General features: G+C 40.4%; 1 protein-coding gene and 1 pseudogene across 3 annotated transcripts; both read left to right on the top strand.

The window, feature by feature from the left end:
* The first annotated feature begins 3564 nt into the window (after window positions 1-3564).
* On the top strand, window positions 3565-4084 carry LOC116647325 (annotated as a pseudogene).
* Window positions 4085-13766: 9682 nt separating this feature from the next.
* Window positions 13767-17577, top strand: SRSF1 (serine and arginine rich splicing factor 1). Of its 3 annotated transcripts, none has more exons than XR_004302324.1 (5): window positions 13767-14104; window positions 14508-14692; window positions 15076-15248; window positions 16010-16128; window positions 17062-17577. XR_004302324.1 is itself a non-coding variant. In XM_032428599.1 (5 exons), the coding sequence occupies exons 1-5, from the start codon at window positions 13911-13913 to the stop codon at window positions 16030-16032; spliced, it is 762 nt and encodes a 253-aa protein (XP_032284490.1). In that variant the 5' UTR covers window positions 13767-13910; the 3' UTR covers window positions 16033-17577. The 3 variants fall into 3 exon arrangements, 2 of the variants coding, with proteins under 2 accessions (XP_032284490.1, XP_032284491.1); XM_032428599.1 differs by adding an exon at window positions 15448-15634 and having other exon boundaries at window positions 16010-17577; XM_032428600.1 differs by having other exon boundaries at window positions 16010-17577.
* The last annotated feature ends 3108 nt before the right edge of the window (window positions 17578-20685 follow it).

The following is a 20685-nucleotide window of genomic DNA, read 5'->3' as shown; positions in this document are numbered from 1 at the left end:
GTCCTGCTTAGTATTTTTAGTATTGTTGTTTATTGTTCCAGTGTTGTTATTGAGAAATCAAATGATATTTTGATTCAGGGCTGAGAGGGAGGGTGTGGTAGGTGATCTATTTTGTTTTCATTAAAAGATTTTAGGATATTTTACCTATGGTTTTCTAAAATTTCACAATGATATAATTTGGTAAGTTTCATTTTTGTCCATGGTCCTGGGCATTTAGTGATCTCTATCCATTTGAAGACTCATATCTTTTTGTTCTGGAAAATATTTTTGTACTATCTCTTTGATAATATTCTTCCCTACCATTTTGCCTTTCTTCTGGAACACTCATTAGGAGTTTTTGAACTTCTTGAATTCTCTAATTTTCTTATCTTTTCTCTCCTTATTGTCATCTATTTGTTTTTCTAGTTTCTGAGAAGTCTCCTTGGTTTTATCTTTCAATTCTTTTGTTTCATTTCTTGAATTCTTACTATCAAACTTTAGAGTTTCAAGAGTGTTCCTTTCTTACTCCATATTGTTTTATATATACACCGTGCACACGTCAGCTCTCCTTTTTTCCTATTTACTTCTTTCAGTCTCCCTCTTTTTTTTTTTTTTTAAGATTTTATTTATTTATTTGACAGAGAGAGACACAGCGAGAGAAGGAACACAAGCTGGGGGAGTGGGAGAGGGAGAAGCAGGCTCCCCACTGAGCAGGGAGCCCCATGTGGGGCTCGACCCTGGGATCATGACCTGAGCCGAAGGCAGACGCTTAACAACTGAGCCACCCAGGTGCTCCAGTCTCCCTCTTTCTTTCTTTTTTCTTTTTTAAGATTTTATTTATTTATTTGACAGAGAGAGACACAGCGAGAGAAGGAACTCAAGCAGGGAGAGTGGGAGAGGGAGAAGCAGGCTTCCCACCAAGCAGGGAGCCCGATGGAGGGCTCGATCCCAGGACCCTGGGATCATGACCTGAGCCAAAGGTAGACGCTTAACGACTGAGCCACCCAGGCACCCCAGTCTCCCTCTTTCTTATTGGACATTTTCCTTAAACATCTGGCAGTCCTTGACCGGCCATTCATATTTATGAGTAGGTACTAAAAAGTTGATTGGCAGCAGCCTAAAGAAGGGCAGGACTTGACTGTAGGGAGAACTGGCTACAATTCTTTTGCTTTTTGTCAAATCAAAATTTTCCAGAGCTTCTATCTTCTGTGTCAGCCTCCACCACTCAGGTACCTGGTACCCTGTTTCAGAGTCTTTCATAGTTGTGTGAAGGAATTCAGCTTGTTTCGGGTGCCCTTCTGGGACTCTGCCCGTCTGCCAAGTCATTCATTGACTTCTCACTTCCACTTTCTCTCTTCTACTTTTCCCACTTTCTACTTCCCTGTATATGCCTCAGATGTCTCCTAAGGTTCATCAAAGATTGATTTTGTATCTGGTCTTTGTTGTGTTTTTTGAGATGACAATGGGACAGAAATGTCTATACACTGCCATCTGAAAACCAGAAGTCTTCTAGAACCATGCTTGTTTGGAAAGGTTTGATGAATATTTGTGATTTGAATCTGAAAAGTTGAAGAGAATTTGGTTAATTTTCTAAATAGAATTTTATAATTATTGGGTTGGTAAGTAGCGTTACATCAGGAAATTTTGCTTCGTATTAAATTTTCATGATGGCCATAAGTGCCATATATGGGTACCATTCCCAACACACTTATACAGCGAGGGTTCAGGGTATAAATGAACTTATACCAATTAAATGTACTGACGCCCTAATACAACAAACTATAAAACATTCTGCTATAGACAACCACTCCTAAACATCTATTATCAGCAGCAAAATAGCTACATAGTAATGTCCACAATGAATGTCTCTGACCAGTTGCCAATGGAAATGATCCAGTTCTTCTTTCCCATTTCAATAATACTTGCTGTGCATGCTCAGTTGCTTATGATTGGCATACTGGAAATTAAGCTGAAGGAGATGGAAGATTAGGATAATCAAAATCAGGACATCAAAATGACAGTACCAAATGTCAATACATTGAATACCCAATCATCAGTGTGTTATTTACTGAGCAACCTCTGTGCCTGTGCTACCGGCTGAAAAAAAAAAAGGCATGACACCTTTTCTCCTGGAGGTTTCCATTCACTTAGAAGAACCACAACATACACATGAGCCACAGTGATCAAATAAGACAGAAGACAGAAGTGTGGCAAAGTGCACCTTCTTGACACTTTGCAGTGCGTAATGCTGGTAAAATTTGGGGTTGCCAGTATCCAGTCTCTAGCTTTTTTTTTTTTTAAGATCTTATTTATTTATTTGACAGAGAGATAGAGAGAGAGCACAAGTAGGCAGAGAGGCAGGCAGAGGGAGAGGGAGAAGCAGACTCTCCACTGAGCAGGGAGCCTGACGCGGGGCTCGATCCCAGGACCCTGGGATCATGACCTGAGCCGAAGGCAGCCGCTTAACCGACCGAGCCACCCAGGTGCCCCGAGTCTCTAGCTTCTTTTTTTTTTTTTTTTTTTTTAAAGATTTTATTTATTTATTTGAGAGAGAGAGAATGAGAGACAGAGAGCATGAGAGGGGGGAGGGTCAGAGGGAGAAGCAGACTCCCTGCCAAGCAGGGAGCCCGATGCGGGACTCGATCCCGGGACTCCAGGATCACGACCTGAGCCGAAGGCAGTCGCTTAACCAACTGAGCCACCCAGGCGCCCCGAGTCTCTAGCTTCTTGAGTGTTGAGAAACAATTGCAGCAGTGGCAACCCAATACCACAATTCAGTGACAAGGCAATTGTGGTGGTGGCTACTATGACTTCCCAGTCCCAGTTCAGTGACCCCTGAATGGCATCTTAGGCAGTATGCTGGAATTTTTTTGTCTCAGTAGTTCAGGTTCTGGCCTCCTCATCTCCACTTTCCTGATTGTGGCAGAGGAAGCAACATTCCTGATAGATCAGTTCTGCAATGTTCTGGAAGTCACACCAAGAGTTATGCCTTGAGTTCACACCTCCATTGCTTCCAACAACTGTTAAAGTATCTAATCTCCTATATTTAACCCCCCTTTCTGCTTAAGACATCTAGAGTATGTCAGTTTCCTACATTGAACCCTGACTAATATAGGACTAAAGTTAGGAATTTGAAGGGTTTGCGAGAACCAATTATATTAAATATGTAATTACTTTAAATGTTTAGTGGAACTTGAACTACTTACTTAATATGCCAAATGTTGAGGATTTAATCTTTTAAATGTAAGTATTAATTGAACATTAATCATAGAATAAGTAAAAGTAATGGATCTTATCTTTATACAATATATGATAGGATTAATAACTATCAAGATGTTTAGTTTAAGTTGATCTTAAAGACTTAAGAAAAACTAGATTTTAAAACTTAAGAATTTCAATATATTGAATATCAATTAAAACATAAATAAGTATAAATAGTAAACCCCTCCAACAGAACTCTCCCCCTAGACATTAAAAAAATACAACTGGAATTTAGCACTATCTCTCCAGTCCCTCAGACAGAATCTAATATTGGAGAATACTCAATGAAATTTGTTGAGTGGATAAATGAGCAACAATACCATGAGAAAGATTTATCATCATAATTTTAATGATGAAGAAAGTGAAGTTCAACTGCGTCTCTTCCTCTCTGGGCTCAGACCTAGTTTACGGGGACACGGTTAAACACACCAAGAAGGTTGGAATTGTTGGTAAATACGGGACCTGTTCCGGTGCCTCCCTCAGAAAAATGGTGAAGAAGACTGAAATAAGCCAGCATGCCAAGTACACTTGCTCCTTCTGTGGCAAAACCAAGATGAAAAGATGAGCTATGGGGATCTGGCATTGGGGTGCCTGCATGAAAATGTAGCTCGTGGTGCCTGGACCCACAACACCACTTCTGCCCTTACAGCAAAGTCGGCCATCAGAAGACTAATGGAGTTGAAAGACCAGTAGAAGCTCCACCATTTGAAACACTGCTAGCCTATAGTAAATGGGTTGTCACGTAACAACAACAAAACAGAAAGAAAGTGAAGTTCAAAACAACTTACCACTAGATCAGTGGCCTTTAAAATTGGGTGTATGCACCCAGGGAGTATGTGATAAAATACCGTATGTTTTTGTTTGTTGGTTGGTTGGTTTTTTGAGAGAGAGAGTGGGTGGGGAGGGGCAGAGGGAAAGAGAGAGAGAGAGAGAATCTTAAGCAGGCTCCACGCTCAGCGGGGAGCCCAACGTGGGGCTTAATCCCACAACCCTGAGATCACGACTTGAGCCGAAATCAAGAGTCAGACACTTAACAGACACTGAGCCACCCAGTCACCCCTAAAATACCATGCTTTTTAATCAAATATCTTATTATGTACACAATATAATAGTGTACAAGTCATGTACATAATATACAAAAATGTACATACATGAGAGGCTGGTGCTCAAAAATGTTTTAACGATGGTATGAATGGTCAGGAAACTTTGTAGGTTACTGTGGTAGACCAAAGGCAAACTGTCCTCGGTGGGTGTCATGTTTCCTTATGTTTGTACCCCTGAAGTCCAGCCTACAGCCTGGCATAGCAAGAGTGTTCGATAAATGTTCAGAATGAGAATGAATAGACCAACAGATGAATCGATGAATACAAGGACATTCATTTAGATGTCCCGGATAATATAACAAGCATGTGAAGGTGTCAGGATTCAAATTCAGATCCGCTTACTTCCAAAGTCTGTACTGTTATAATAACAATAGGTTGTTGAACAGCACATGAGACAGATCAGCAATGAGGAACCTGAGATGTTTTTCCAACTAGTTTTTTAAACATACACACACACAGAGATAAGCCCTGAGCAACAGAGAAAAGCATTACATTAATCAGGAGGTTTTTATCATCCTGTCAGCCTTTCCACAAGGGAGACATTCTTCAGAAACATAGAAAGGCAAAAGAGCTACATCACATTTCCTCCAATTATATATTTGGGTAGCACTAGAGGATGCGTCCTGCATCCTCCTAGAGGCCAGGGACACTTTTCTTTCTCTATGTGATCCGTGGAGGGAATTTCTCAACTTCTTTTTTTTTTTTTTTTTCAGCATAGGCCACATCTCCCCCATGAAAATGAACAGAAACACTTGAGAACTTCAACCTACTTTCTACTAAGCTATAACCCCACAATATCAAGTTAGTCACAAGACAAAGTTGAGTTTCATTTATTCCTCCCTCCAAAGAATAGTAAAGTGGACCCACATCTGAAGCACAGATGTTGATAATCCAAGGGCACAGGTGTTCAGAGCCTAAGAAGCAGTGTGAAATTACTGAGAACTTCTGTGTGCAGGGCACTCTACTACTAGTTGATTTCTACATGTTATCGCATTTAATCTTTACAACAACCCTAAAAGTACCATTCTTATCCCCATTTTATAGATGAAGAAAGAGAGGCTTAAGCAAGTTAAGGAACTTGCGCAAAATCACACAGCTGGTAAGTGGTCAAGGGGATTTAAACAAAAGCCCATCACACCAGACCAGAGATCTGGATTCCAGAATCAGATATGGAGAGGAGTGTCTCACCCCACCCGTGGTTGCCATTAGATAACAGGTAAGAAGTAAACCTTTTGTGAAGCCACTGAAATTTGTGGGTTTGTTTTATTATTGTAGGCTTACCTAACAGAAGTTGGTTGATATAGGGAGTTTTTTACTGTTTATAGCGGTGTAAACTTTGGAAACCACTTCAATAACTTGCGACAATGCAAATCATGCTTGGTGAGAGCCTCTATTGCTTTATCCCCAACCAAGTACTTCCTCTGATTTAGGACAAAGGCTCAAAAATGATAGGCGCTCTGCAGGCAGGACTGAATCTGTGGGGGTGTGGCTTTGGCATTCAGATAGTTGAATACAAATTGCTGCATCAACATCTAGAGAGAGGGGGGCGCTTGGGTGGCTCAGTCAGTTAAGCGGCTGCCTTCAGCTCAGGTCATGATCCCAGCGTCGGGCTCCAGCCCCGCATCGGGCTCCAGCCCCGCATCGGGCTCCCTGCTCAGCGGGGAGCCTACTTCTCCCTCTCCCTCTGCCTGCCGCTCCCCCTGCTTGTGCTCTCTGTCTCTGTCAAATAAATAAACAAATAAATCTTTTAAAAAAGAAAAACATCTAGAAAGAGAGATTTTCTTAAGGGGCCATCAGAGTATTTGAAGAGTACATTGTCAGATGGAATTGTAACTACAGCCACAAATATCTATATGTCTACTTGCAAACTAAGAGTTTATAAGAAACTTTCTGGAACTGTGACTTGAATCATTATTAAAAGACATGCCTATAATTTTTTTTTAATCTGTATTTAGTTGAACCTAAAAAAAAAAAATGTTAGAGTGATAAGCAGTTATTATATCCATAAAGGTAAAAGATCTGAATAATCCTTTAGACTGTTTCTTTTGTGTTAAGAAGCCTACCTAATGGGGCTTTCTAGTTGCACAAATTTAAAGCAACACCCACTTGCTCATTTTGAGAAAAACTGTAAAGAAAGCTTTTTTCTAAATGCAGATATTTTAGACTGAGAAGCTGAATATATTACTTGGGCATATAAATTGTGCTTGGTGAATACATGCCATACCACTGTAAAAAAAAATTTTTTTTAAGATTTTATTTATTTGAGAGAGAAAAAGGGAGAGGCAGCACGAGCAGGGGGGATGGGCAGGGAGGAGGAGCAGGGGGAGGGACAAAGGGAGAAATGATTCCCTGATTCCCCAAAGAGCAGAGAGCCTGAAGCGAAGCTCATGCAAGGTTCATGCTACGCTCTGATCCCAGGCCCCTGGGATCATGACTTGAGCCAAAGGCAGATGCATAACCAGCTGAGCCACCCAGGCCCCCCAGCACTGTAAAATTATTAAGGGGACTTAGGAATGTACAGATAGAAATATTTCTTATCTCATTACTGATGTAGATATGTGTTTGTGGGGATGAGTATGTTATTTAAGAGGTGGCTTGCACTGTATCAGAAACTGAGATCCAAAGACCACATAAAGGATATCCAGACTTGTTTTTCATCTCTTACTAGAGGAACTGGAACTGGAAAAGGAAAAATGTACTGGACTAGGCTGGCTGGCAAGGTTCATCCTTGACTATGTACTGAGAATGTCCTACATGTGGTGCTAATTGTGAACAATCCAGACTTCAGAAAATATATCCATGTTGGCTCATTAAGACCTGATGAAATTGTTCTGGTGGAGGTGGAGGGAGAGGTTATATTCCTGCAGAAAAGATTGGAAGTTCCTCTAAAGGCAAACATTCTCACTCTCAATCATCTTATATAAAGACAGATCCCAAGATGGGAAATGGAGACGTTGAGGCAAAGGAAAGAAATTTTTCTCCCCTGGAGGCTGGATTCCACAAAGAGTAGAAAATAACTTGGAAGGAATTACAGCTGGTGAGGCAGAGTGGCTCCTGGCCACATGGAAGCAGGTGCAAGCCAGACAAGGCAGAGCCCCGGGGGCATGGGTCTAGATGGTCAACTACACAGCCATCACCTCTGGGGCCAGCATGGTGGGGCCAGCACCAGCCTGAAAGCTGGTGGGATCCAGAACTGTAGAATATAATCTGCAAATTTTGCAAATTTCATCAGCAAATTCCACAGTGAATGGACAGTAATAGATATTTGCTTAGAACAAAACCTGTTATGAACTCTGCATGACACATTACTTCAATGCAAGAACAGTCACACAAACCTGTACTCTTGACTGGCAATTCTGAGTCAACTAGACTACAAAAGAATGCAACCCAACGGAGCAGAGCTGAGGAACACCTCCCCTTCAAAGCTGTTCCCACTGGCAGGGCAGTTGGTTTCCACCGGTCTTTGGTACCCTATCACTAAATTGTAGTAATGGCTGATGAAGCATGTGTAAAAAAAGGTATTAATTTTAAAAAGTGTATTACTTATGGTGACAAATATTAACAATGTAGAATATTACCTGTGACAAAAAACACCTCGTGGGGGGGAGGGGAATGGGAGAGAGGGAGAGAGAGAGGCCATGACAACTGAATTTTTGAATTCAGTTTAAGTAAAACTCACAAAAGCCCATCATTTTCCTCTTGGTCAGAGACTGGTAAACTTCTTCCGTAAAGAGCCAGATAGTAAATACTTTAGGCTTGTGGGCCATGTAGTCTATGTTGCAATGACTCCACTCTGCAAGTAAATCTAGAAAAGTAATTCTGGGGCGCCTGGGTGGCTCAGGCATTGGGCGTCTGCCTTCGGCTCGGGTCGTGGTCCCGGGTCCTGGGATCGAGCCCCGCATCGGGCTCCCTGCTCAGCGGGAAGCCTGCTTCTCCCTCTCCCACTCCCCCTGCTTGTGTTCCCTCTCTCGCTGTGTCTCTCTATGTCAAATAAATAAATAAAATCTTAAAAAAAGAAAAAGAAAAAGAAAATTCTGAGAGTTTTCAGCTAATCTGGGATACCTTTTAAAGCAATAGAGAAAAAAATAGTGATGCTTTCAAAACCTCAAATAAAAAATTTTATTGAAATCATTTCTAACATACTTGGTAGCATTATTAACCTCTAATCCTAGTATTACTACTAATAAACCTAGCTAACACTTATATAGGATTCATGCTATAAGATTTGTCAAAAATGGTTAGCATTTTTGGCAAATAAAACATATCTGCCACGTTTTTTATAAAATTCCTTAAAGAGCCATTTACTCCAATTAGGAAATGTACAACATGATTTGCAGTTTTAATTTTTTTTTAGAGATTTTATTTATTTTTTGACAGAGAGACAGCGAGAGAGGGAACACAAGCAGGGGGAGTGGTAGAGGGAGAAGCAGGCTTCCCGTTGAGCAGGGAGCCCGATGCAGGGCTCAATCCCACGACCCTGGGATCACGACCTGAGCCAAAGGCAGACGCTTAATGACTGAGCCACCCAGGTACCCCTGCAGTTTTAATTTTTAAGGGGAAGAACTAAGCAGAAAGAGGGAGTCATAATATTAATAGGAAGAGGAAGACATGGTGAAAATACATCTCTTTGTAACAGATCATTTTAAGAGCTGGTTTCTGGCAAAATCATATCCTATTGTTATTAATGATGGGAAGAATTAGTCAAAAACAAAACAAGAGGAGTCAAAGAATAAGGGAAGCCAGTCCTCAAATAAGATTACCAAGACTATATTATTAGAGGACTTATTTGGGCCTGTGAAGTGGCCATCATTTTTATACTGTGAAATGAAAACAATCCTTGTACCCATTGTGTCTATCCACTGGCAGCAACATGACGAGGTTTCCATAGAAACAACATTCTGCTCATCTAACGGCCCACCTCTTTCAAAAAGCAGTCAGTAAATTGTCAATAATATTCATTTTAACAGAGATTTTACTGGTAATGAAGGAGTTACAGCAGAAATCTGTCCTCCATATAGTTTACTAGAGATGAGATGAATAGAAATGAAATAAGAAGATATAAACTGTTTCTTCCTTTTTCAGAGACTATTTAGCACGAAAACAAGCAGAACAAGGGAACAGAGTCATGCAAATCAACTGTTCCTGGAGGGAACTCCTGCACACAGTAGAATCAAGTACTCCTAATCTTTGTGTCTCTTCACCCAGTAAAAATAAGTTATCCCCAAGGAAGACAGTAGGGATTGAATTACACATTTATATGGAAAACAGAATTTCCAGATTTGGAAAGCCGTATTTCAGTGCAAATTAATCTATAATATTCCCTATCCCCAATAATGCCTTTAGAGAAATGGTACTGGAGAGTGATTTTGCTGATTTTATAAATAATTTTCCCCAGTCATTTTGAAAAATAATTTTATTGAGTTATAATTTACATATGATACAGTTCACTCGCTTTGTGTACAATTCAATGATTTTTAGTATATTTACAGAGTTCCATAACTATCGCCACAGGTTTAGAGAATTTAAGTGTTCAGCAAATAACTGAAAAACTGGGTTGTGAGACTTCAACCCTTTTTTTTTCCTCAAGTAAATATTTCCAGGGTAAAATATAGTGCTGACACTAGTATATACTTACTAGATTGAATCGAAAGCATTTACAATTTTTTGAGGAAGTAACTTTTTATAAACAGCAACAACAGTGTTGAAAATAAGGCAACTTTTGAGGATTAAGCTAGTAAAATGTATACTTCATAAATTATCTGGCTGTGGGAACAATCCCTAAAACTGCCAGTGAATGTGTAACTGAAGAGTTGACCGATACTCTGAACCCCTACTTAAGATGAGAATGTAATCTCAGGAGGCAAACTGGAAGGGGCTGTAAACCAGTTAGCAGATGCCTAGTATGCTGTTTATGTGAAGATCAGCCTACAGAAAGAGAATTGCTAGGGCTCACTGGGTTGAGCGTCTGACTCTTGATCTCATCTCAGGTCTTGATCTCAGGGTCCTGAGTTCAGGCCCTGTGCTGGGCTCCTTGCTGGATGTTGAGCCTACTTAAAAAAAAAAGAAAGAATTGCCAATCTTTACCCAGCATCATTATCCAGGGAACAGACACACAAAATCCAGGAGGTTATGAATTTTCCTGTCTTCGAAGAGGTATACTCTGAGGCAGGGTGGGGGTCATTTTTTCAGGTCTCACCACTGTCTGAATGAGATCTCTCAAAACAATTTGCCTCATTTTGCTTGGATTCCTCCTTTACTAAGCAACTGCCCGATTTGTTTTCCAGACCTACTAAAACAGTTATGCTGGCATTGTACAACCTGAGCATCCTGGTTACCAAAAATGAATCTGATCCCCCCACCCCCCACCCCCCAATAAATGAACAAATGGTTTGGTTTACTTGCTTCCTTGTTTTTTACTCCTGTGGACTAAAATATGTTAATCAACTCTAGGATAATGATATTAAGATCACACCCTCAGGGCATCTGGGTGGGTAAGTCTGGTTAAGCTTCTGACTCTTGGTTTCAGCTCAGGTCATGACCTCAGGGTCCAGAGATCAAGCCCTGTGGTGAGCTCCGTGCTCAGCGGGGAGTCTGCTTGAGAATCTCTCTCTCCTCCCTCTGCCCCTCACCCCTACACTCGCGGTCTTCTCTCTCAAATAAATAAAACTTAAAACAAAAAATCACAACCTTAACTGTAATAATCACCAAACTAATGTCATCCTGGGAGACCTTGATAAACAGCCATTCAGACTTTTCCTGCTACAGCCTGACCTCATCATGGACCCCAGAATCTATAATGTGGTTACATTCAAATACAATCAGTCAATAGAGGAACAAGAATGTCGTATTCACTCCATATTAAATTCTACTTGTACTCCTCTGAACTGAACATCAGAATGCAGTGATTGCATGAAATTGGACAAGAATAAATCAAAGCAAAATCACAAGTTTCTTATTTTTCCAGAACGAAAATGTCTTGAAATTAAAAGCACCTATGTTTAAATCACTTCAGTTATCATTAGCTTAACATTAATCAACAGAAGATGAGCCTAAATAATTCTTAAGTGGATGGATAAAATAAAAGAAAGTGTGCTCACTGAACAACGGTCAAATGAAAGAATACATGATATGCATGCAATTTAAAAAAAAACTACTTTTCTGCTGCTAACTGAATAGGACAGTGAGAAAAACTGAATAAATTTGTTGAAATAGTGTCTTTTTTGGTCAGCTTCCCATTTTAAAAATCATCAGCTTCTTTTTATTAAAAGCTCAGTTTCAAAAATATCATTGAAGGATAATCAATGAAGGATGGTCTAAAAGATAGACAATCTGTCCTCCCCTCTAAAATTTTCAGAGGTTCTCTTCCCTTTGGGAATCTACAGACCCACCCCTTTAAGAATCTGATTAAAATTTCAAATTCTCTTTGCAGAAAAAGTACATGCACATATATGCATAATTTTGGAAACCATCACAGAGAGTTCAAGGACTACCAAAGATCCTCTATGAATCTGTTCAGGATCAAACTGAATTTGTATTGTGGGATCATTCACAGACATTTGTAAAATGCACTCAATCAACTTTTAGAACTAAGAAAACATGGCCTTCTCCTAAACAACCTATTTATTTTTTAATCTCAAAGGCACTTAGGATTTTTTTTTTTTTAAATTTTTATTTATTTATTTGAGAGGAGAGCGAGAGAGCAGGAGAGGGGTGAGGGGAGAGGGAGAGGAAGAAGCGGACTCCCTGCTGAGCAGGTGTGGAGGGGCTCGATACCAGGACCTGAGATCATGACCTGAGCCAAAGGCAGACGCTCAACCAACTGAGCCACCCAGGCGCCCGGGCACTTAGGATTTTGAATATACTTGTGTTCCCTTCTTTACTATGACTTCTGGGATGACTGGAGTCAAATTTGCAGTCCATCTTTAGTAACTGGCCAGGCAATTACTGCAGGCATTTTGTATAGTAATCTTACCCATGACTTCATCTTAATTCCTCTCCCCTTATTTTCCCATTTCCCCTGAGTTCTTAGTCCACTTTTAATGTTTTAGGGTATCTCTGCCTCACATCCTTGGGGACTGTTGCAAACAAATACATACATAATACGAAAAAAAATCCTCCTTAAACTCAGGGTACAGATGTTTTAGCATATTTATGATTGCAGGGTTTTCTTAAAATTGAATGCATTACTAATATTTTTTTTTATTATTTTTTAAAGATTTTATTTATTTGACAGAGAGATAGAGAGCACAAGTAGGCAGAGTAGCACGCAGAGGGAGAGGGAGAAGCAAGCTCTCCGCGGAGCAGGGAGCCCGACGCCGGGCTTGATCCCAGAACCCTGGGATCGTGACCTGAGCCCAAGGCAGCCGCTTGACTGAGCCACCCACACGCCCCTCATTACTAGTATTTTAAAATCCCAACATTTCACATAGAAATTCAGATTTCAGATGTCTCTGGAAAAAATGTAACAAGTTCTTATCTCCCTGGGCCAGCATGCAAGTGGGATCCGTCCTGAGCAGCAACTGTGGTCTCCTGGGGTCACAGTTCTCACACATCCCCTTTGCTCGTCTATTATTACCTGAGAGGCCCGGGAATGAGTTCAGAAAGAGGAACAAACTTCAGGATTCTGCAAACACACACACACTTTTTCTTGATCTTTGAATCACTGGACCTCTCCTCTGCGCTAGGCCTAGTGGTAGGCGATTAAAGGGAAGCTGAGGTCTGAGTCCTGGCTGACTCATCAGGGCTGGAACCACCGCCATTAGATCAAGCCACAAGCTCAACTGAGCTATACAAAGTTAAGTTTTGAACCGACGATGGGACGGTACTTGGTGTAGAGTATTAACTAAAGAATCTAAGCTGGGTTGCTCTAAATTAGACACTTGTTTAAGCAAACCACGGCCTGTGCAGAGGAGAAAGGGCAGGAAGACAAAGTCACGCCTTAGCTCTGGATTGAATCATAAGCAGCGGAGCTCCCAAACCAGCCGCACTCTCCGAGGATGTTCGCGTTTCCGGAGCAACCGCCAGGTCCCTCCCCCCTTAGCTCCGCCCCCAGCAGTCTTTCCCGCCAAAGGCCGTTAAGCCGCAGAGCATTGTGGGACAAGGCTCAAGGCTAGGTTTCACCCAATGCTTTCAAGGCGCGGATTTGTTTTAAAACAGACTCATTCCTGGAAAAATCGACTATCTCTTAAGACTCGTCAGGGATTTGTAACCCCTTTAACGAGGAACCTGTGTTTAATTTTTACCAAACGGCTGGTCACTTCACTTGCAAACCACTCCGCAAATTGGGAACGCGAGGAACTTTTTTCTCCCTTCTCGCGGAGGGTCACGTCGCGCATGCGTGAGCGTACCTTTCGCAGCACCCGTTACGCTCTTGCGCGTGCGTACTGAGATCGAATAGCTGCTTCCTCCCGCTTCTCTTCCTCCCTCCCCCCATATCCGTGCGCCGAGCTGATAAAGGCGCCATTTTGGAGGGGCCGCGGGAGACGTGGTGTCGCTGCGGGCTCGCTCTGCTGTGCGCTAGGCTTGGTGGGAAGGCCTGTTCTCGAGTCCGCGCTTTTCGTCGCCGCCATGTCGGGAGGTGGTGTGATTCGTGGCCCGGCAGGGAACAACGATTGCCGCATCTACGTGGGTAACTTACCTCCAGACATCCGAACCAAGGACATTGAGGACGTGTTCTACAAATACGGTGCTATCCGCGACATCGATCTCAAGAATCGCCGCGGAGGACCGCCCTTCGCCTTCGTTGAGTTCGAGGACCCTCGGTGAGGCGGCCCGGGGCTTGCCGCCTTGAGGCAATAAGTTGAAGTAGTTGGGGAAGGCCTTGATACAGAGAATGGGGAGGTGGGCTCTTAGGTTGGGGGTAAGACGATATCGTCCATGCAGGAACCGAGTAAGGAGCCGAGTCGCTGTGGCTTCTCTGGTGGCTGGGCCCACGGACGTCCCCAGAGCGGACTCTCTCGGAGCGGGAAACTGAGGCGCCGAGGGCTGGTGTAGTGGTCGGGAGCCTGGCGTGCTTCTGGGTGGGGGAGGGGCCGTTCCTATTATGCAGCGCATGTGGGCTCTTCCACGCTGGTTGCGCATGTGCGGGGGCCGCTAGTTCCTGACTGAGTTAGCTGCCCCTCCCGGGCCTTATTCTTACACTTTTTGCTTTCTGTGATCACGCAGAGACGCGGAAGACGCGGTATATGGTCGCGACGGCTATGATTACGATGGATACCGTCTGCGGGTGGAGTTTCCTCGAAGCGGCCGTGGTACAGGCCGAGGCGGCGGCGGGGGTGGAGGTGGCGGGGCTCCCCGAGGCCGCTATGGTCCCCCATCCAGGCGTTCTGAAAACAGAGTGGTTGTCTCCGGTGAGTTTACTGTTCGTGAGGGTTGTTGAGAAGGGACAGGAACCACTTTTAAGTTTTTCCTTGAGTGACCGGTTGTGACAAATGCAAGTTTTTGTGGTAGGTCTTAAATTACTTAAGTTTCTTGGGTGAATTTAGTAAACAAGGATTAGTGTAGTGGAGGTATACCAATACACTACTTACTTAACTTACCATTAAGTTGGATACCTAGAACATGAAGATCTTCACAGATAATTTTGGACTTTGGATTCCAGAATTTTAATAAACGGTTCTTTACCTAGGATCTTGAATCTAATCATTTATTTCAAAGTAGTCTTTGTTCTAGTGTAAATTTTAAGTTTAATGTGAAATTTAGGGTGATTGGTATTGAAAAAATACTTTTTTAGGACTGCCTCCAAGTGGAAGCTGGCAGGATTTAAAGGATCACATGCGTGAAGCAGGTGATGTATGTTATGCTGATGTTTACCGAGATGGCACTGGTGTCGTGGAGTTTGTACGGAAAGAAGATATGACCTATGCAGTTCGAAAACTGGATAACACTAAGTTTAGATCTCATGAGGTAGGTTTTACACTTACTCTTTTCTTTGGCCAGAATTGGATACAGTGGTCTTAACAGTGGAATTTAAAGGTAAGATTCAGGCAAGGGTGTCCAAGTAAAGTACCAGATTCCTGGTTTTAGTTACATTGTATTCGTTCAGCATGCCTGAAGACAGGTGAAAGCTTAGATCTTTCAATCGAAAGTTCTGTCTATTCAATAGGGAGAAACTGCCTACATCCGGGTTAAAGTTGATGGGCCCAGAAGTCCAAGTTATGGAAGATCACGATCTCGAAGCCGTAGTCGTAGCAGAAGCCGTAGCAGAAGCAACAGCAGGAGTCGCAGTTACTCCCCAAGGAGAAGCAGAGGATCACCACGCTATTCTCCCCGTCATAGCAGATCTCGCTCTCGTACATAAGATGATTGGTGACACTTTTTGTAGAACCCATGTTGTATACAGTTTTCCTTTATTCAGTACAATCTTTTCATTTTTTAATTCAAACTGTTTTGTTCAGAATGGGCTAAAGTGTTGAATTGCATTCTTGTGTAATATCCCCTTGCTCCTAACATCTACATTCCCCTCATGTCTGATAAATTGTATTTTAAGTGATGTCATAGACAGGATTGTTTAAATTTAGTTAACTCTCCATGCTCTTCAGACTGTGATATTGTGTAAATGTCTATTCTGCTCTGGTTTGTGTGAACTGGGATGTTGGGGGTGTTTGTGGTTATCTTACCTGGGGAAGTTCTTATGTTTATCTTGCTTTTCATGTGTCTTTCTGTAGACATATCTGAAGAGATGGATTAAGAATGCTTTGGATTAAGGATTGTGGAGCACATTTCAATCATTTTAGGATTGTCAAAAGGAGGATTGAGGAGGATCAGATCAATAATGGAGGCAATGGTATGACTCCAAGTGCTATTGTCACAGATGAAATTGGCAGTATTGACCTTATACTAAAAGGCAAGGGTTAAAAGTGATTATATATATATATATATACATCTACCTTAAAACACTTGCAAACATCTTATGCAGTTATCTTTAGCTACAATTGCTTTGCTCTTTAAACCTTGGCAATTGTGGCAAAATTACATTGCCCATTTTGTAACAATTTATTTTGCTCCCTTCCCCCCTTTTTTGTTTTAATAGGGACTAATGTGGGAAGAACTGGCTAATTTGTCACAGTGCTTAGTTACAACTGTTAATGTGTGACCTGCTGTTGGTGTACATGTGGGTACAGGGTGTCTTTAATTCCAACCAGATAGAGTATAATATCAATACTGCTAAATCTGCATGTCCTCTGTGTGACTGATATAGCGTTGCTATTTCATTTTTTTAAGACAAAATGAAAGCAGAATAGAGAATTCCAATGTATTGGTGTAGATAATCTAGTTGGGAATACTTTTAAGTCTCACCTTCCCCTTTAAACTAATATTCATAATTGACTCATGTTTAAAACACTTTAATTTACAAATTAAATTGCAGATGGGAGCATTAGGTTTAGTTTAGACTTAGGGTGGGTAGCAATACCAGTAAACTTCTCAACTACATAACTTTTTGCAACCACAAAACCTGTAATACGCTGTACAGTAACAAGTGTTGGCATTATCAGTTGAACTGTAAATATAAAATGCTTCTTCCAATTAGTCTCTATGATGATTAAGTTTCTAAAATTTATCTGAACACCATTCAGAAACTTGTTTTGGGGAATTTGATAGTTATTGATGTACATCTGTTAAACTGATGACAGACATAACTCATCATTCCCCAGAAACCTTTTTTGATTACAGTATCTAACATTTTGCCTCCTCTTTTTTGGTTTTGCTGGTTATAAAGGTTTGGATTGGAGAGGGCTCACTGGATCCCAATCCTTGGAGCTGGATCATTGGATTCAAATCATAATGTGGATAGGATAGGGAGGATGAATTACAAGGATTCATGGAGCGGGATCAGATTACCAGGAACATAGGAGTGGATTCCTGCCCCAACCAAACCGCATTCGTGTGGATTTTTTTTTTTTTATTCAACTTAATTGGCTATTCCAAAGATTTTTTTTTTCCTATTTTTGACGATTGGAGCCCTTAAGATGCACGATGGAATTGTGTTTTGCATTTTTTGGTAAAAGGAGCAAAGCGAGGACCTGGAGATAATACGCTGGAGCAATCTCCTTGGAAGGATTCAGCACGAGTAGATGGTAAACATTTAAAGGGGAAAGGGGGGGTTTGTTTAAAATAGTAAATCAGTAAGTCACTTCTAAATTTAAAGAACAAAATTGGAGTTGAAGAATAAGTAGGTTTCCAATTGGCTATTGCCGTTTTTCTTTGAAAAAAATAAACATTTTTTAAAAAACTATGCATGGTTGTCCTTTTTCCTCTTCATGTAAAATTTTAACTGGGTGACTAGTTTATCAGTTAATACTTTGATAAGATTCTGTTATGTGTTAGTAAATTAAAGGTTCTTGAAAGGTAATTTCTAATAAATGGAATTGGCCATCTCTTACTGTTAATTATAAGTCTTGGGGGAGATAAGGTAAGAATAAGGCAATTGTGTATATAATATGGTAAATGGGGGGGTGATCTAGTTTCTGAAAGATAATCTTCCCATACTTTGATAAAAGTGATTAAATTTTATAGATGTTTATTTTTTGGTGATCATCTAGACAACAGGCTTTTGTGCAGAATTGGGTAGTGACTAGTTAATGTTAACTTGGGGATAGCCTTTGAGATTTTAAAGCTTTTCTCAAAAATTGGTAAGTATTAAATGTTAAATTCAGCACAGATTAGAACTCTTAACACAAATTACATTTTTTCTGAAATGTGAGTAATACACTAGAATTTTAACTGCTTATTTATTGTTAATAAAAAGCTGGGCTTTAGAATTTTGCCTTGCAAACCCTTCTCAACCATAAGATTATTCTGTATCCAAAACATACCAAAGCAGTGATTTATATCTTAGTCTGCTAGTTCTTGTATTTTTTTGATAGGCCCTCGGTGCTAAATTTTCAATGAGTTGGGGGAGGAGATTTTTACTTAAAATCCTTAATCTTTTTCTTTTGATTTCCTCATAGCTAGTCAAAACCATCAAAACACTTTTTTCTGCACTCAAAAGAAATAACTAAGTCTTAACATTTGCCTTGGATGCTAATCAGAGTTGGAAGCTGAATTTAAGACCACTATGCAGGTGACATAATTTGAAACCTAGGAAAAACTAGACATAATCTTGATAATAGAAGAAATGGGCCCCAGTAGATAAGGGCACATTTGCATAAGGGCACCCAACCAAAACATTTAGATGAACCTTGTGGAATGTAAGGAGGAAGAGAAGGGACATTAAGTTCAAAACTAAGATTCCACTTACAAGTAAAGAACTTGGTTTAGATAAGGAAGTTAGTTTATGCAAGAATTCAAAATACAATGTTCAAGAAGTGGAAAGATCTTTACTAATTAAAGCCGTTTTATGTATAGGATATAAGTATTTTTAAATTTTGGAAAGGTTAATGTGAGCTAGACTTAAGCTTGTGTTCATTGAATGTGTTGGAAACCAGACCAAGATGAAAATTGCCTTCACTGAAGATTGAGTGCATTTAAGCTAAGTTGAAAGCTGTGTTCTACTAAAAAACTTAGTAGTCCAAATCTCAGAATTGAAGTGAGATAGAAAAGATCTGATAATAAGCTGTCTGAAGATTAGAGGACTTGGCTGCATATTTATAGAAGGTAGATGGGCACTGGACCAGACAGCTAAAAGCTGTGAGGGCAGATGCAGACTTTTTTCAGTCTTAGGAAATGAACCCTAAACCTATATCCATTTTGGCAGCTGTTAGAAGAAAGTTGCACTGTTCTGGAACTTAAAAAGTAGCCCTGAATTGTTCCCCTTTTCTCTCCCTATTTATGTCCCCTTAGAATAGTGTAGGGAGCCTATAATTAGCTTGTTATTTTCTAACCAAGGAAAAACTTTTAAGAAGCAATTATATTTCATAACGTCAGATTGAATAACCCACCTTGCTGTTCAGCCCACATCCTTCTGGAAACAAAAGGTAAGAAACCCATTTTCTGATTCCTAATTGTTTGGGATCTGAATTTTATTTTTAAAATTTGTTTAATAATTTTTTTAAAATACTGTATGACCAGATTTTCCTTGTTAAAAATGTTTTTCCCCTAAGTTTTATATCTTCATAAATTGAGTGCTCCTGTGTCCACTTACTGTTGTGTTTAAGTTTGGTATGATTCTAGAATTTCAGCTTTCTCCGTTTTATCTTTGAAACCTCTTGCTCATTAGGACTGATGTGTGTTTTCTGTGCAGATGAATTTCTTAATGTGTCTTTTCACTTTGTATATGAAGTTGTACTGAAATTATAAATTAAGTTCTGTGTATGTATTTACCGTAAATAGTATTAAAAAGAGACTATTAGGCTGAAGTTTTGTGGTAACAACCAGTCTTTGGTTTCATTTATTACATCCCAGTATGAAGATTGCAAAGGCAGAAAACCGGTTCACAATCTCTTATCCAAAAAATTCTGAAAACAAAATTTGTTGTTGAATGTGAAACCTGACCAGAATTGATGCCTTCATTTTGCACTTACTGGGACTGCACGGTCTTCTGCAGAAATACTGAGGTTTCGTTACACACTTGCCATAGGCTTTGCTGGGGGTGTTAGATGGTACAGAGTCTATATATATATACACACCATACTTTATTTTATTATATGAAGTTCGAATGGCTCTGAATTTCAAATACACCTGCCCCCTTGAGTTTGGATAAGAGATTATAGAACTCTGTAGGGCTAAGCTTCATGTGAGTGAAAACCTGTTAAAGTGTGGATCCTTTCTTAATGGAGATCTAAGTTTCCCGTCTTTTTAGGCTGAAGCAGTCACGAGAAAAAAGGTATGACCCACATTTCTTTATATTCTGTTGCTATAGTGGACTCAGTTGTACTCCACTGAAGGAAATACTCTACCATTCTAGTGTATGTAGGGGTATATTCAATTCTTTGGGGGTAATTTTTTTTTCAATACTTTACAGGAATATTGATCAATATCTATAGGAGAAGCTGGGATTGGCATGAATTGATGCAATTATAAGGGAACATCCGAATAAATAATAATCCTGGCAAAAATTTGCTTTAAATAGGGGCCCAAGAAGTTGCGGTTATACTTAAACCAGCACTTACTCCTGTGATTGAGGACTTTGGGTATGCATCTTGGTAACTTCAAAAGCTATACCTGAAGGTGGTTGTGATTTTGTAGGAATCAAGGAATTTTTCTATTAAAGCACTTGGTGCTTCTGTAGTACCCCCCAAAAATAGTCTTTTCATGTAGAAGTTAATAGGCAGAAATAACCTCATAGTAAACATTTTAGTAAGTTCCTTCAGCTGGATTATTGGGGAGAGAAAATTTATGCATGCCTTTGCATAAGGAGTTGCTGTTTTAGATAGGTGTACAAAATGACAGATAGATGAAATAA

The sequence above is a fragment of the Phoca vitulina genome, unplaced genomic scaffold (genome assembly GCF_004348235.1).
Source record: "Phoca vitulina isolate PV1807 unplaced genomic scaffold, GSC_HSeal_1.0 scaffold40, whole genome shotgun sequence".
Classification (NCBI taxonomy): Eukaryota; Metazoa; Chordata; class Mammalia; order Carnivora; family Phocidae; genus Phoca; species Phoca vitulina.
The sequence above is the reverse complement of the archived record's forward strand: the minus strand, read 5'-3'. Positions and strand labels throughout refer to the sequence as shown.

Coding starts and splice junctions, on each gene's coding strand:
- SRSF1 (XM_032428599.1), top strand. CDS start 13,911: ATGTCGGGAGGTGGTGTGATTCGTGGCCCGGCAGGGAACAACGATTGC. Junction 14,105..14,507: donor GTTGAGTTCGAGGACCCTCG/GTGAGGCGGCCC, acceptor GTGATCACGCAG/AGACGCGGAAGACGCGGTAT. Junction 14,693..15,075: donor AAACAGAGTGGTTGTCTCCG/GTGAGTTTACTG, acceptor ATACTTTTTTAG/GACTGCCTCCAAGTGGAAGC.